The sequence below is a fragment of the Sinocyclocheilus rhinocerous genome, unplaced genomic scaffold, assembly GCF_001515625.1.
Source record: "Sinocyclocheilus rhinocerous isolate Xijiao unplaced genomic scaffold, SAMN03320098_v1.1 scaffold2194, whole genome shotgun sequence".
Taxonomy (NCBI): domain Eukaryota; kingdom Metazoa; phylum Chordata; class Actinopteri; order Cypriniformes; family Cyprinidae; genus Sinocyclocheilus; species Sinocyclocheilus rhinocerous.
In genome coordinates, this window is record NW_015652304.1 from 818045 (window position 1) to 834140 (window position 16096).

Below are 16096 nucleotides of genomic sequence, written 5' to 3' on the forward strand. Positions count from 1 at the left end.
TTACATGCCAAAAGGCCCTTTCTGTTTCTCAAAAGGCCACAAATGGATCACTTAAAAAGTTTATATATATATATATATATATATATATATATAAATAAACAAAAAACTATTTTATTTTATTTTTTAAAAGCATTATATAACATTGTGTTTGCATAGATATTCTTAACAACGTCACAAACCCTGCTTCCAATTAAAAAAAAAACAGACCAAAAACGCCCCGAAAAACGCTATGGGTTCAACGGGTGCTTTATTTCAGTATCTTGTGTGTCAATGGCGCCCTCTGTCGACAGACGCGTTTTTCGGTTCTACTCAGCACTGTTTTATTAAACCTCTCCCTCCCTCGACGTCAGCTTTTGGGAACTCGGGCAAGGGAAAGTTTAGGGAGAACAAAAGTCCGCTGTTGTCTATGTATGGATGAATGGCGGTAAAAGCACCTAAAGCTGGTTTGCCAACCGCCATAAAACGTCAAAGAAGAAGAAGAAGTATGGATGAATGCTGAAAGCCTGTCGTACAGGAGAGAAAACTAGCGCAGTCCGGACCGAAATGGCGAATGCGTGGCATCCGCACTGAAAAAATCACCACAGACCATAGACGCGTTAAAAAGGCTGTGAGCAAACTTTTCCACTTTTGTTTTTATGGAATTTTTTACCTCAAATCTGGACGGACAGACGCAACAAAGCGAAACTTGAGTTCACAGGTGACAGTTATCCAAGGAAAGAAAATCCATGAAGTTTCAAACGAGGAGGGCATTAATCAGACGGAAGGATTTTAAAAAGGTTGCGCGTGACTGAGTGTTAGGAACAAATAGGGGGGAAAGTCATCTAAAATTTGCTAAAAGAACTAGGTGAAACGAACAATGGCAAAGAAATACGACTTCCTCTTTAAATTATTGCTTATTGGCGATAGTGGTGTTGGCAAGACCTGTTTGATCATCCGTTTTGCAGAGGACAATTTTAATTCAACGTACATATCAACCATCGGTAAGTGAACAGAATGAACCTGTTTCAAATACTGTTTGATACGGTAAGACGTTTCGCTTTTCTGCCAAGTTTCTAGCTTGTAAAACAAGTGCTACCCCAAGTGTTTGTTCATGTCAGTACTAGTCTAAACGTCATGACATTCCAGCCTGCCCCAGTATAACTCAATCAGTCCTGCGGATCATCCCGTACTCTGTGTGTATCCTCCTCCCTGATTGCATTTCCGGCCCTCTCGCGCTACTTTACTTCTGCCAGCCACAGCCTGCCCCCTCTCTGTATCTCATTTTGCAATCTCTTCCCCCAGCTACACCTCCCTTCTTTTCTGCATCAGATGGAGGCCATCCTCCATGGCATTTAGTGCATTCACCCAGATCTTCAAAAGACCCCTTCCCTCCCTCTCCCTTTTCCCATCTAATTCACTGAAAAACAAACCAGGGTGTTTATTAAACCATCAGAGCAGTGTTTGTATCTCATTACGTCTGCTCTTGTATTTCTGAATGTAGCAGACGTTCATTAGTCCACTTTTATTATGCCTCTTGGGGTTAAAACATGTTCACCCTTCCTTCCTGCCCCTCCTGGTTTATCTGTTTCCCTTTTTTCTTTTTCCTAGGTATTGACTTCAAAGTGAAGACCATTGAGTTTGAGGGAAAGAAAGTCAAACTGCAAGTCTGGTAAAAAAAAAAAATATATATATTTTTCATTTTAATTTTGATGTGTGTTTTTGTAATTTTTTAAAATTAATTTTAATTTCTGTGGTAGTTTTAGTGATTTAAGTACTAAAGCTAAACTAAACAAGCTAAACTAAATTAAAATGAGAAATGTTACAGAAATATTCTGGCAACTAGTTGAAATAAAAGTTTTTATTTTTATTTAATATATTATTTCAGTTACAATTTATTTTAAGTAATGATTTTTTGATCATTTTTTAGTTTCAGTTGACTATACATTTACCCTGAAATATATTTGTAATTTTTAAATGTTTTTTAATGTTTGTTAAATCAGAGATTTAGTAGGTTTAATAAAGCATAATAAGTCTATTCAGTGAAAATTCTTTACATATGCACAGAGTGTCTGTGTAAATACAGTGGCAGTGTTGTGTACACAAAAAACGTCTTCACTGTCTTTTTCTGTTTGACAACTCACTGTTAAAACAGTAAGCTCTGTGTAAATGTGCCAAAGGTGGAGTCCGGTTGACTTTAGCTAAGGCTTCCCACAAACCTTCTGACAATTCAATAAAGTCATTTATGTTTGGCCTTGATGACAGCCTGAAGTGCAAAGTCCAGCTGCTATAAAAGAAGTATATTAAACATGCCATTTTTTTTACTGACAAGCTTTCTGAGTGCTAAAATGTCTTATGCATACAACTGTTTTTATTTGCTAGGGACACAGCAGGACAGGAGAGGTTTAAGACCATCACTACTGCATACTACAGAGGGGCTATGGTGAGACGAGAAACATGTTTAATGCAGACTATTCTTTTTGGTCCTATAGCCATCTGTGAACTTACTTATGTGGTTATTGTGAAACCCAGATTATTTCAACAGTTATTGAAGCATGACAAATCATACACATGATTTGTCATGATGGTAATGGTGCATTATTTTGATCCCGTCTTTCAGGGCATCATCCTTGTGTATGACATCACTGATGAAAAATCCTTTGAGAATATTCAGAACTGGATGAAGAGCATCAAAGAAGTAAGAGCGAAAAAGGAAAATAAAATAATTGAACAGATAATTTGTTAGTCATTATAGTGTTTTTTTTTTTTTTTTTTTAAGAAAATGTAATGCAGTAGATGATGAAATGAATTAGTGCTTACGTCCCTGTAAGTAAAGGTGGACATATGACCCTTGATTACAATCAGATATTTTCTTGTAACCTCCAGAAAAGCATAAAATGAAACAAGCTTTATTAAATGTGAGTTTCAGTTCTTGATAAGATGCCATAGGAAGTAGGTCCTGCACAGGTTACCAGAAAAGAGATGCAGTGTAAATACAAATGGGGCCTTTTGTTATCAGTCTCGGTTATGAAGAAAATGAGGAAGTGAGTGCATTCTTATGTTCTGTTTCCCAGAATGCATCAGTAGGTGTAAGTCGGATGTTACTGGGTAACAAGTGTGATATTGAGGCCAAAAGGAAAGTGTCAAAGGAGATAGGTGAGAAGGTAAGCGCTGTCATACATACTACCAATATGCGGGTCCAGGTGCATACAAGGTGTTTTATTGGTGCTAGGAATAGCTTTTCAGTCAGTTTATTTACAGCATGTTATTTACAGAATCACTACATACCACATGTCAAATTTGTTCATTTTTGTACTACATAGATGTTTTGTTTTTTTTTCAGCTTAAAACAAACTTAAATTATTTTATTTAAAAAAAGTGATTCTCTTTTTTCATTTATTATAGCTTGCAAAGGAACATGGTATTCGATTCTTCGAGACTAGTGCAAAATCGAGCATTAACGTTGAGGAGGTATGGACAAAGAAATGCCTTTTTCTAGTTTCAGTCTAGCTCAGTATCGTTAGTTTATAGTCACAGTTGATCTTTATCTGTCATACAGTTATCTGTATTCGTCTTATATTCTTAGGAATGATTGTTTTGATATTGAGAAGTTTTATGAGTTTCAGTTTCAGAAATGTCTGACTGTTAATAATAAAAACATAAACTGTAAAGTAAATCTGTGCATTTCACTATGTTAAATTTTATGTAGTTGGTCTACTTTTAATTGAACTTTCTTTCCATAGTCTTTTGCTGCTCTTGCACGAGACATTTTGCTGAAGTCAAATAAGAAGCCGGTGAGTTTTCAGTGTGTGATACATAAAATGGATATTGATGCTTATTGTCTGCATGTTTAATAGTGAAACACACAATCACTCTTGAGGTTTTAAGAACTTAAGTGATTCAACTGTTCTTATTTGTAGTTTTATGATATCTTGACTGGTATCACATTACTTTTTTTTTTTTTTTTTATATCAGAATCTAAAGATTAAGTTAACAAGAACAGTAACAAATCTACCAGGCTGTAGGGCAGGCATTATATGACATTTCTTATATTTACTGTTTTTACAGGGTCCCACTGGTCGTGAGGTTAAACTTACCAGCACAGAGAAAAAGTCTTCCAAATGTCTTCTTCTTTAGATATGCTTTTATCCAGAGGACGGTCTCACTACACACAAACACATACACACAATCACATACAGTAACATTGCAGTGTTAATGCCAGAGAATCATTTGCAAAGTGAATATGGAATGCTAATAGGAAGTGGTTTCAAAGTATGATGGCACTAGTAAGATATGAAATACATGATATGAAACAGGGTACAGCTTTCAAGTAGTTAGAGGAAAATCACTTTTATTTTTTTTTTTTTTTTACTTCGTTTATATTTTCGCACTACACATCAAAAACTGTGACTTGGCTACAATCGAGACAATGTTGGTTTGACTTACAGTCAAGTTTTGCTCAGTCAAAATGGATAAGTACCTATTGAATCTGTATCTTTGGCAACTTCAAGTGAAATATATAGTCCAGTTTGACGGCTGATCGGCACTTTTTGACAAATGGTTTTAATGTTTGTTGCTATAAAAGGTGAACAACTTCAATTTGAAAGACTTTGACCTCTAAAGGATGGATGAGAGATTTTAGGATGTTAAATGAGAAAATAATTGATTGATTGGATTGTATTATGGTTGGGATTATAATAATGTTCTACTGAAAATTCACAAGTGTGTTTCTCCAAAAGGGATTATGGTCCGACATAATACAAATATTTGGTTTTGCATAAATTTTGCATCAAGTTTCTGTCTTCCTGCCTTAATCCACATTTCTATGTTATTTTCCACAGCATATTTCTCAGAATTTGTACAATGATATTCTTTTAATAAAGTAAATAATGTTCAAAATCTCATACATTTATAGTGTTTTTTTTTCATTTGTGATAACACTATACTAAATATTTCTCACCTCCTTTAGTTAAGGACATATAGTAAATGTAACAATGTATTGTTTCAAGGAACAATTGAAAACGTCCGTGAGCATCTAACTAAATCCTCAGAAAATAAAGAAAAACTCTGCTTTTACTTTTTCCTTTTCTCTCACTATCATTTGTTCTTTTCCTGTCCTAACCTTTACTATTTTGAACGACGACGGAAACCACGTGTAACTGGCATTTCTCGTGTTTAAAAACGTTATAAATGTTGAAACGTTGGATAAAAGCATCTGCCAAATGAATGTAAAATGATAAAAATCCAAGTACGAAGCTGTGTATTCTGCGCATGCGCGGAAAGGTCGCCAACCGTTGTGACTGTCGGAGAAGGTTGCCAGGCAACCGCCCACCCAGTGCAGCATCAGCACCTCGCTCTGGGTGAATGCGGTGCCGCATTGAACAAATATTACGGACACGTGCTACCATAATGCGCTGCATATAGTCCCGCTGAAATTGCCTCGGACAACGTTTACATGGCGCAAAGACTATATGTGTGAATAACACACGTACGCAAAGACTCTTCAAGTCTGGCGCGATTACGTAGTGATGCTCATGTCCGGGATACGGACAGGACGGGAGTCCTCGTGACTGCGGGAGGAAAAGGGGGAGACTACCTAGGATAAAACTCTCTCAAAGGGAACACCGTGGCTTTATAATTATTATTCAAAACAAACGGATGCATCATGGGAGCAACATAGCGAGCTCTTCACAACAAACTGCCTCCGCGCGCCTGCTTTCATTTCCTTTTGTGTCGACTCCTCCCTTTTCTCTCCGGACACCGTTGTGCTTCATGAGACGTGTTTTCCGAGTTCAGGTGGGGGCTGCGAGGCTCTCTAGTGGAAACCCGGTGAAGATACACTTCCATGTGAGCAGGACTCGTATTGTGTTATTCTCCTCCGCGGAGTAGCTAGAAGGCCAAAGCTGCTCTGCTCGGCCTGCTGAAGGCTCTGGGTACCGCAATGCCGCGGGGATGGGGAGAGAAAGACGGCAGGTGGGCGATGGAGCAAGCCAGACCAAGGGATATCGGAGAATGCAGATGTACGACGCCAAGAATAAATGTTGACTCAACATAAGTTGAGTTTTAACAGCTGTGGATGTTATAGAGACCCTAACTGCATATTTAAATAAGTATCTTCTTCACATATTAAACCGAGTCACATATAGTCCCATAATTTAGGAAGTATTTCAGTAGCCATCATGCCCTCACCGTCAGACTCCAGCAGCGTGGCCTCGATGTCAGGGTCTCGAGCTTTGTCCGGTAGTCGCAGAGGGATGTCTGGGCGGACCAGTGCGCGCGTCCTGCTGTACCTGGGCTTGTGTCACCTTGCGCTGGGGGCCATGGTGCTGGCCTTCAGCTTCACAAGCCTCGCCTTCACCTCATCACCCCGTGTCAGACAGTCCTGTCCTTTCTGGGCTGGCTTCTTTGTAAGTTTCTGTGATAGTTTATTTGAATATATAAATATTGGCATGATGTGTCCTGCAGTGGAACATGCGATATTTAATCTCTGCGGTCAATCCCACAGGGTAATTTAAATATATTGCAATAAATATATAATAAACAAAAAAGTGATATAAATGGGGGGATAAGGGATTGTTCACAGAAGAATCTTGTATTAAAAAACCTGTATAAATATCTTTCTTCCGTGGAACACAAAAGAAGATATTTTGAAGAAAGTTGCAAACCAAACAGTTTTCATTATATGGGGAAGAAAGAAAAATAAATAAATAATAAATAAAACATATAATTTCTTGAAATTATTGACATGAGTGTGAGGAAATGATGACAAAAAATTATTTATTTATTTATTTATTTTTTGGAAGAGGGGGGATTCTAAAAAAAATCTGGCATTTTCTATTATTTTCTGTAGTTTTTTTTTTTATATAATGTTCTTAAAGTAATATATTTATTATAATATATCTATAATATATATAATCAAGCTCCAAAATGACTAAAAAGCACCATGAAAGCAATATAAAAGTAGTCAATACATCTTTTGCTCTGAAGCCATCTTATATAGATTTGTGTGAAGAAAAGAAAATCTATCCCTTAAATGTTTTTCTTTTTTTGTTAAACAGGTTGTGGCGTCCGGAGTAGTTGGTGTGATATCATGGAGGAGGCCCTTCACTCTTGTCGTGCGTATCTTTATCATCTTGACAGGACTTGTCTGTGTGTGTGCGTTTGTCCGCTCCTCTTAGTTTTTGCAGTGATGCTGTTTTTGTTTTGTCCAGGTGTCGCTGTTCATGCTGCTGTCTGCAGTGTGTGTGATTCTCAGTCTGGCTGGTTCCATGCTCTCATGTCAGAATGCACAGATGGTCAAATCTTATGTTACCTGTCAGGTACATTCTCTTCTCTTCTCTTCTCTTCTCTTCTCTTCTAATCAATTAATATCCGTGTGCTTGTTGCAGATGGAGAATCGTCTGTGTCTTTGCTGTGACCCCAAGCAGACGTGCTCTCTAACAGAAGATGAGACACTAGTGCTCTACCAACATACAGACTGCCACTCTGTGCGTCACCAGCTCAAGGTGGGGTCCCTTAACTCTTATAGGGTGTTTGGGATGGTCCCAGCCCCCCCAAAACAAACACTCAGGTGTCTGAATAAGTTTGAGTTTAACCATGATATTATATGTGTATGCAGGATCTGCTGTTCAGTGCCTGCGGTCTTAGTATTCTCTCTACTATTATCTGCACTCTGTCTACGGTCACCTGTAGCATTCATATCTTCTCTCTGGACCTACTGCATGTAGTGAGACAAAATGCACAAAACCTTTGCACTAAAACACTTTGTTTTAATAGCTGTATTTTTCTCTCAAATGCTACAGTGCGTAGATAGACTCATGACCCTTTATCTCATCCCACTCTGTTTGTTGTAGCTGGCTCCTCATCGCTCTCGCTCTGTAAACCCAGAATGCACCACTCCTCAGGATGCATTTCTCAGTAACATGATGGACTTTGAGGAGTTTGTTCCACCCATTCCACCACCACCTTACTACCCTCCTGAATACACCTGCAGCTCTGAGACCGATGCACAGAGGTGAAAATACACACATTTTTTTTGGCTTTTTTTCCATCATGTTGGGCACTTTCAATTGACTTTTGTTGTTTCATATTGAGCTAATAAAATCTCCTAACTCTAACTCAAAAGCTAAACCAATAAAGGGTTAGTTCACCCAAAAATGAAAATTAGCCCGTTTTACTCACCCTCAAGGCATCCTAGGTGTATATGCCTTTCGTCTTTCGTGTTTATAACGTTTTAATATGGATATTCTTCTTACAAAAATGCATCGATTTGCTACAGGAGGCCTTTATTCACCCCCCAGAGCCGTGTGAGGCATGTTTTATTATGGATGGATGCGCTTTATTTGACTACTTTTGGACTATTGAAAAAAAAAAAACCCGCCCTTGTCATTCTAATGCTTGGAAGAGCAAGGATAATTTTTATTATAACTCCGATTGGATTCATCTGAAAGAAGAAAATCATATACACCTAGGATGCTTTGAGGGTGAGTAAAACATGGGCTAGTTTTCGTTTTTGGGTGAACTAACCCTTTAAGAAAACCTTTTAGTATTTAGTAGGTTTAGTAAGGTCACTTACCTACTAGAGATGCTCTGACAGAGTATTGTTCAGATAACATCTTCTCAGTGTTGTTAAATTGAAATATTTGTGCTCAATCTTTTTTTCTCAATCATTTTTATTCTTATAGGCATCTGTCCATTTGAACTACACTTCTTTTGTCATGCCTTTTCTTTTAATAATTTCTTTTTCTCATGCCTCATTTTCCTGTGTGTACCTGCAGTGTCACATACAATGGATCAATGGAGAGTCCAGTGCCTCTGTACCCAACGGATTGCCCTCCTCCTTATGAGGCAGTGATGGGTCAAAGGGCTCCCAGTCAGGTACATTCGTGCATTGAGGGGTGTAAAGATTCATTGTTTGAACTGAAAATAAAATCAATATTTATAGAAAATAATTATATTTTATCATTACTATTATTATTTAAAAAAAACAACAATATAATTATATATATTATAATTTTAATTATTATTACAGCCAATCTGTAATGTTTTCACAACTTCTGAATCAAACCAACTTCTGATTCAAACCTTTTTCTGATTGAATTCAATTTTTTTTTTCTGATGCTGCAATAATTGGATAAAAACAGTTAAAATAGTAATATTGTGAAATATTATTTAAAATGTAATTTATTTGCTGTCTTGCCAAGGCTGAATTTTCAGCAGCCATTACGCCAGTCTTCAGTGTCACACGATCCTTCAGAAATCGTTCTAACATGCTGATTTGAAATATAAATCTTTTGTAACATTATGAAGGTCTTTACTGTCAGTTTTGATCAGTATAATGCATCCTTGCTGAATAAATGTATTAGTTTCTTTCATGGTATCATGCTTTGCATCATTTTGTAAAGAATTGTAATCATCATCATTTTGTAATACTGTGCTCATGATGTAACTCTCACTGTTCGTAGGCCACAGTGTATGACACTCAAGCCGGTGAGCTGTCTGGAGAGAGAGGAACGTCCACAGCATTCAGTGGTGAAGGTGAGTCTTGCCTCTCTTCTGTTCATCCTTTAGCAAACAGGCCCTGTTTCCACCTGGTATTAAAGGCAAAGTTCACCCAAAAATTACAATTCTGTCATCATTTACTCACCCTCAAGTTGTCAATGGGGACCAGAAACTGTACAACTGAACTACTTGAGAGTGAGTAAATTATAGTAGAATTGACCATTTTTGGGTGAACTATCCCTTTAAGATACATTTTGGTAAATCAGTTTTAACGTGCGTTTCAATTGCGTCTCTTGTGATCACCTATGTACAGAGATCCTTTTTTTTACGTAACATCCTACATCACGGGAGTATCAAGTGTGTATGAACACTATTAAATTACCAAACTATGTATACATGTGTACATTTTGTATATCCTCTCTCTCAGTGTCAATGGACAGTGGCTCTCTGTTGATGTCTGAGATTGTGGATATTCCAGATGACAGCTCCCCATCTGAGGACTCCTGCCTCATGGAAGTGGGTGTTGGTGTGCGGGCACGGCCACGGGGGGGCAGCGAGGGAGGGGAGGGGAGAGAGTACGCCAGCCTCCGTTCTTTCACACAGCATCCTGAGGGAATGGTGGCTCCTTCCGGAAGACGTTGTTTCAGAGGCGAGAGATCGAACTCCTGCTCCTCCCCGAGCACGTACCACACCTCTACCTACAGGTGGGAAAAAGTTGAGTCTTTAAACCTTTGTCATGTACAATTACACAAGTGCGATTAGACCATTTAGTGCATCATGTTAAATTCAGTTCTGCTTTCATGCTTAGGCAATATTTTCTTGTAAAACATACTCCAATAATCTTATTAAACAAGTCTTTAGAGTGTAGGAAAAAAAAAAAGTATATGCCGGGAGCTCAGCTAGAGCATTATAAATCGTCGTTTAAAAGAATTGATAAAATAGTTAAATAATTAAGTTAAATTTTAGCTGTAAAGTTCCTTCATAATTTCCTCCACAGGTCTCCAGTGTTGAGGCGTCAAGCTCTGTTGGCAAGTAGCTGCTCTCAGTTGGAGTTCCTAGCAGGATCTCAGCATTCCTCCATCCCAGAAATCCGAGTTCGGCCCTGCACACCTTCCCGACGGGACTCCTCATCTGCATTTAGTAACCCACCTACCACAGCCCCAACAGGTCCTGCTCAAGACCGGCCGGACCATGCAGTACTTCCGTGGCCAGGTTTACGCGAGCAAATTGGACGTGATAGAAAAGACAGCGACAGCTTCTTACCTCTCATGAGGTCACACAGTGAACCAGGACTCTGCTCTTCAACTGACACAGGTATGAACATGCATATGTAACAGATTACAATTGTCTGAGATTTATGTGAAAACATGAATTTGTGTTTGCCTCTGTGTTACTCTGTTTTCTTTGAAGCACTCCACAGAATGACGATAACGTGTTTGTGCTCTTCTCTTCTCAGGTGATTTCAGTCTCTCAGGAGGCAATAAAGGAGTCAGAGAGGGGGGATCGCAGACCTCATCAGAAACAGGTAAGAGATTATGTTTCAGAGTAACACAGTGTTATTTTAGTTTTTTTTTTTTTGTACTATTATAGTTTTTAATAATATTTTTTTTTACATTTTTAGTTTTTATTTATATGTTACTTTTACATTTTCAGTTGTTATTTTAAATGTAATTAAAATTTTAGGAATGTTGATATGGACTGTAATTTTGGTCATTGTCATTTTTATTTTGTTTGACTTTTTTATTTCAGTTTTAGTTTTATTTCAGTTTTAGGTTTTATTTTATTTATTGCTTCATCTTAAACTTATTTCATTTAGTAGAATTTTCATTTAGTTTTAGTTTATATACAGCTTTATTTTACTTGTAACTTTTTTAGTAACCATGGTAACACATAATAAATGTACATTTTAAACTATTTTTCAAGGGGTTATATTGTGAGAAATCACATCAAGTTCATTTGAAGTTCCAGAACTCATCACTTGCTCTCTGTTTACAAAAAAAAAGAAAAAATTGAGACTGAGTTTATTCTAATATGTTCTTGGAAGCTCAGATCTGTTTACTTTTTTAATGCATGACCACCCACATTTATATGTCAGAAACCGCTATTGTTGTTTAGTAACTTGACCCATTCAGTCACAGTGAGGTAGTAAGGAGGAAGTTGGACAAAAAAGCTATCATACCTAAACACGAGAACAGTGATAAGAATAAAATGTGGTCAAGTATGTCAGACTTTTTGGTTGGAAGAAACCAAACTTACAAACAACCATATGTTTTAGTTTTAATTTAAACTATTTAAAATGAACAATTAATTGCAAAGGTTAAAACTAATAAAAATGACAAAATCACATAACAACATAACTCAAACTTGAACTAAAATTTTAAAAAAAATTGAAAATATAAAAGCTAATTTGAAACAAATCATTAATAAATACTATAATAACATATAAATAATAATAAAATCATTATTTTATACATTTATTTTTTTAATAATCTGTTTCCCTGCTCACTATATTTGAATAATTTGGTTTGTTTGTATCTCCTTTGTGGCGTAGGGGTATCGTCTGGAGCTGGTTTGCTGCCTCGCTCCTCTCTGGCACTTCCTGCTTCCCTGCCCAGAAAGGACAGCATTAAGGCTATAAGTAGCCGGTTGCCCTCAAAACAAGTCCCAGCCACCTCGCTGCGTTTACCCAAAGACTGTGCACGCTCACTTGGAGACCTCAAGGTTAGTCTTTTTGATGCCTAGGACCCCAAAATCTGTCAATCCCCCTTTTCTTCCCAATATTAGTAATGTTAAATGTATAAACAAACATTTTCCATTTAAATTCAGGTCACCAAAGTTTTAGTGCAACGTTTCCTGCAGAGATCCAAACGTAACTTAGTCCCTGCAACTGAGCATACCGGAAACTGTACTCAGGGGCCTAAAAGGAGGACAGCAGGCGATGGAAGTCTGCCGTTAGAACAGGTAAAACATTGCCAATACCATAAATTTAATCATTTAGTTCAGCTAGAATTCTGTGTAGTACAATTTAGTACAAAATAACCCATTACATGTTTCTATGAAGGTACTTCGTAACTCTCTGGGGGCCAACAGGGGGCAGCAGCAGCACGTCCACCACTACTGCCATGGACACCATCACTCCTATAGTGACAGTCGCCATAATGCCCGCAGCCATGATGACGACCCTGTAAGGGCCGGGGGAATCCACTTGCGTAGCTGCGGAGATCTCAGCTCGCCATCCATTGCGTCACTGCGCAGAATCCACCCACCGTCGCAAGAATCATCAGGAGCTCTTTACTCAGAATCTGCCCTCTGAAATGGGGCGAGGGACTCTGGAATAAATCACAGCTGAATTCAGGAGAGGGGGCGGAGAAAATCTGAGGAAAGAATAACAGAGAGAAAGAGGAATTTATCCTGCTGAAGGGATGATGTGAAGCATGCTGTTTGAAAAACAGTATATGTACCTTTAGTGAAGATTTTAGCTGTTCTTACCATAAGACCAAACACTACACCCGATATAACAGAGTTTAACCCATCATACCCTCTGCTCTCTGTGCCTGACAAACTCCGGTCTTTCTGTTTGTATTTCCATGTACAGTATTTTTTGCTCCATCTAGTGCTTTTTTCTCGCTCACTGTTTACATGGATATGGAAAGAATGCAGCACCTCTGACACTGTTCCTTGTCTTCACAGCTCATTACAATGCACTCATGCAACTACAAACATACAACCCTATATTTGGCTGTAACTGTGTTGTGTGTGAACTTGGGGGAATTGAAAGGAATAATTAAAGGAATTAATTAAAGGATTTAAATGGATTTAAGGGAATACACAAAAAGAAAAATAACAGTAAAAGAAGCAGGATAAAAGTATTTGTAAAGTATCAATTCAATTTGACTTATTTGCAAATAGTAGGTTAATTTAAAATAGGTACACATTCATTTTTTTTGTATGCCTAATATGTCGAAAATGTAAAATGGTTTCATATCTTGTCACATTCAATTATGCATTACTTGAATCACACAAATGATTCAGCCTACATTTTCAATTCAAAACGGCGAAATTTAACAAAAAAATTTAAGTAGTTTGCATATCACTTTTAGCATTTTTGTCTTAAAACAGTTGTCAGATAGTAAATGGTTAACTACTTCCATCTTACCCCGCATTCTTTCACTGTCAAAGACTGAAGCATTACGCTGGAATACATGTTCGGACTCTGTGAACAGTAAAACCTGCCTTCTTGGTTTTGAAAAGTCATCTCAATCATTTTGACACTGATGAGAGCTGTTAGACCGTTGAGGCAGACCAGCCTAAATTGTAATGCTATAAAATGTTTTGTCATCCTAACAACAAACAGAGCAACATAAAGAATATCAAATATTGGGAGGGACAATTTGGCCATTTCTGAATATTGGATTGTGGGTGTCTATGATGGTTACGGCCCTGCAAACATACACATGCAATAAAATGCATGACCACACACACTCAAATGTGGTGTTAACTCTTTTTTAACGAGCCACTGAACGCTTTTCACTAAACACTTTTCACTAATTGACCATCTCGCAAAGTGTAGCTAATTAATTCAAACATCATCTGAGCAGCTGCAACAGCTGAGGTTGATGCAGCAATGGATTCATTGTCTTTTTTTGATAGAAGTGCATGTTTTTTCTAAAACAACTAAGATAATTCAATTGGAGCTTTGATCTTTTGCATCTGTCTGACTCTCATGGCAGACTCTAGCTTCCCAGCCTGTGTAATACTTTCCTAGAATGCCTCTGCATGTATTGAGCAGGCTTGTTTTCTCTTTTTGATTGAACACCAAATGCACTAACACACACAGATACACAAACATGCTTGCGACAAAACTAGATGCCAATAATGCAAAGAAATGTTTGAGGGGATTTTGGATTTTATAATCCAGAAGATTCTCTGGCAATAAGCATACTGTAGATATTGAACTATTACAGGAAATTGGAACCTTGTATTGAGTGATACCTATAAAAACTGAACGCTCACTGGAAGTGAGGCGATGAACCAAGTCAAACTGATATGTTCAAGGATTTGACAATGTTCCGGACAGTTTGGGAATAATACTTTGGAAAGACAGCCATGGACTTCTGGTGTATCTGCTTTGTTGTATTCGGAAAAATGGAATAATTGCAGTTGTCAATTGTTTAGAAGTGCTTTGGAATGCTAGCTAATGGCTTTGAATCAGTAGCAATGTTGCTAAATAATGCATTAATACAATTGCTCTATATGTAAATAATTTTGATGCACGGACCCTCACGCTCACACACATTCTGCGACTTTGAAGCACCGAAACCAAGTCTGAAAAAGAGCTTGATATTCTACCTCTTGTATTGCATACACTGACATGTTATGGCCCAGTGGAATATTTTAATTAATTTAAGGATTTTATGGACTATTTATGAAACAACTTCTACACTGACTGATGAAAACACTGTTATTCTGGGAATATGATGCCTAAAAAGAACATTTAAAACAGCTCTACTTCATGAACTTTTAATGCAAGTTATGTAAAATCACAACAATAAATGTATACACATCAAATTTATCAAATCATCTATATCAGTTTCATGTTCTCAGGTGTTATCTCCACTTTTTCAACACTGAAAAATATACATTTAGATTTTTTTTTTCATTGGTAAGAAGTAGTGTCTGTTTTGTGAATAAATTGCTCTTCAGAGTCATGTCTTTTAAATGAATCGGTTGAACTGGTTCACCCCTGCTGAAGCTAGAGCTCAATTGGGCAGAACCAGGGTTTCCAAGTAGGTATAATGGTGCGTTCAAGTCATGTAGGATAGATCGTATTTACGAGTTGAACGCACATGAACGCCACCACAAAGTCGTTATTACGAGCGGGAAACTCGAAATTTTCTTTAAGCCCCGAGTTTCCGAGTTGGGGGCGTGTCAATGAGAAACATGGCGGAATCGATGAATCTGTAGTTGACGGTAAATTTTTGTTTAAATTGATAGTTTAGTTGTCCTATAAACTGAAACTGGTCATGTTCTTGTTACGCAGCTAGTTAATGAAATCCAAGTAAAAAAATGCAGACCCTGTTGTATTTTCTTGTAATTTATTAAAAGAAGGTACACCGCCATCTTGTGCCGACTAAACTGACTTGAACACACCTGACGCCGACTAAACTGACTTGAACGCACCTGACGTCGTAATTACGACTTGTCAACTGGTAAGTACGAACGTCCCAGGAGGACTTGAACCATAGACTATAAAAACGACTTGAACGCAGCATAACTGCAGACCGGTGTTACGAGATTTTCGGTTTCCGAGATTTTCGGTTTCCGAGATTTTCGGTTTCAGTGGGCGGGGCATACATGAATATTCATGAGTTTCCCGGACATGGCGTGGAACCAAGTGGAACTGAGAATTTCAGTTCACGCTCCTTGTATCTCAGCAGGTTTAATGAGCACAAACTTACTGTATCTCTCCAGCAAAGGCCTCCTCAGCGATCTCATATCGCATAATCTTATTTACTTCTTATCTCCTGAACTTTCTTTACCACGCTATTCAGCGCCAATCCCGCCGTGCAGTCAATTTCACTGACTAATGTTAGGGTCAGGTGTGGGGTAGGTTTAGGGG

General features: G+C 37.8%; 2 protein-coding genes across 4 annotated transcripts in view; both read left to right on the forward strand.

Moving 5' to 3' along the window:
- Positions 1-4378, forward strand: part of LOC107714709 (ras-related protein Rab-13-like) — a 6571-nt gene extending 2193 nt beyond the window's left edge. The window contains exons 1-8 of one of the 2 annotated variants that reach the window (XM_016520669.1): positions 253-980; positions 1588-1648; positions 2359-2419; positions 2597-2674; positions 3051-3140; positions 3382-3447; positions 3720-3770; positions 4045-4378. In XM_016520669.1, coding sequence (XP_016376155.1) covers positions 857-980; positions 1588-1648; positions 2359-2419; positions 2597-2674; positions 3051-3140; positions 3382-3447; positions 3720-3770; positions 4045-4113 — 600 coding nt within the window. In that variant the 5' untranslated portion in view covers positions 253-856 and the 3' untranslated portion in view covers positions 4114-4378. Of the gene's footprint in view, positions 1-252; positions 981-1587; positions 1649-2358; positions 2420-2596; positions 2675-3050; positions 3141-3381; positions 3448-3719; positions 3771-4044 lie in introns of those variants that run through there. The other variant, XM_016520670.1, reaches the window with a different exon arrangement.
- Positions 4379-5290: 912 nt separating this feature from the next.
- LOC107714688 (protein FAM189B-like) lies at positions 5291-13399 on the forward strand. Of its 2 annotated transcripts, XM_016520628.1 has the most exons (14): positions 5291-6383; positions 7035-7091; positions 7188-7295; positions 7365-7481; positions 7595-7702; positions 7830-7990; positions 8754-8853; positions 9441-9513; positions 9905-10181; positions 10475-10791; positions 10934-11002; positions 12029-12198; positions 12304-12438; positions 12539-13399. In XM_016520628.1, the coding sequence occupies exons 1-14, from the start codon at positions 6156-6158 to the stop codon at positions 12788-12790; spliced, it is 2172 nt and encodes a 723-aa protein (XP_016376114.1). In that variant the 5' UTR covers positions 5291-6155; the 3' UTR covers positions 12791-13399. The 2 variants fall into 2 exon arrangements, with proteins under 2 accessions (XP_016376114.1, XP_016376115.1); XM_016520629.1 differs by lacking the exon at positions 7035-7091.
- The last annotated feature ends 2697 nt before the right edge of the window (positions 13400-16096 follow it).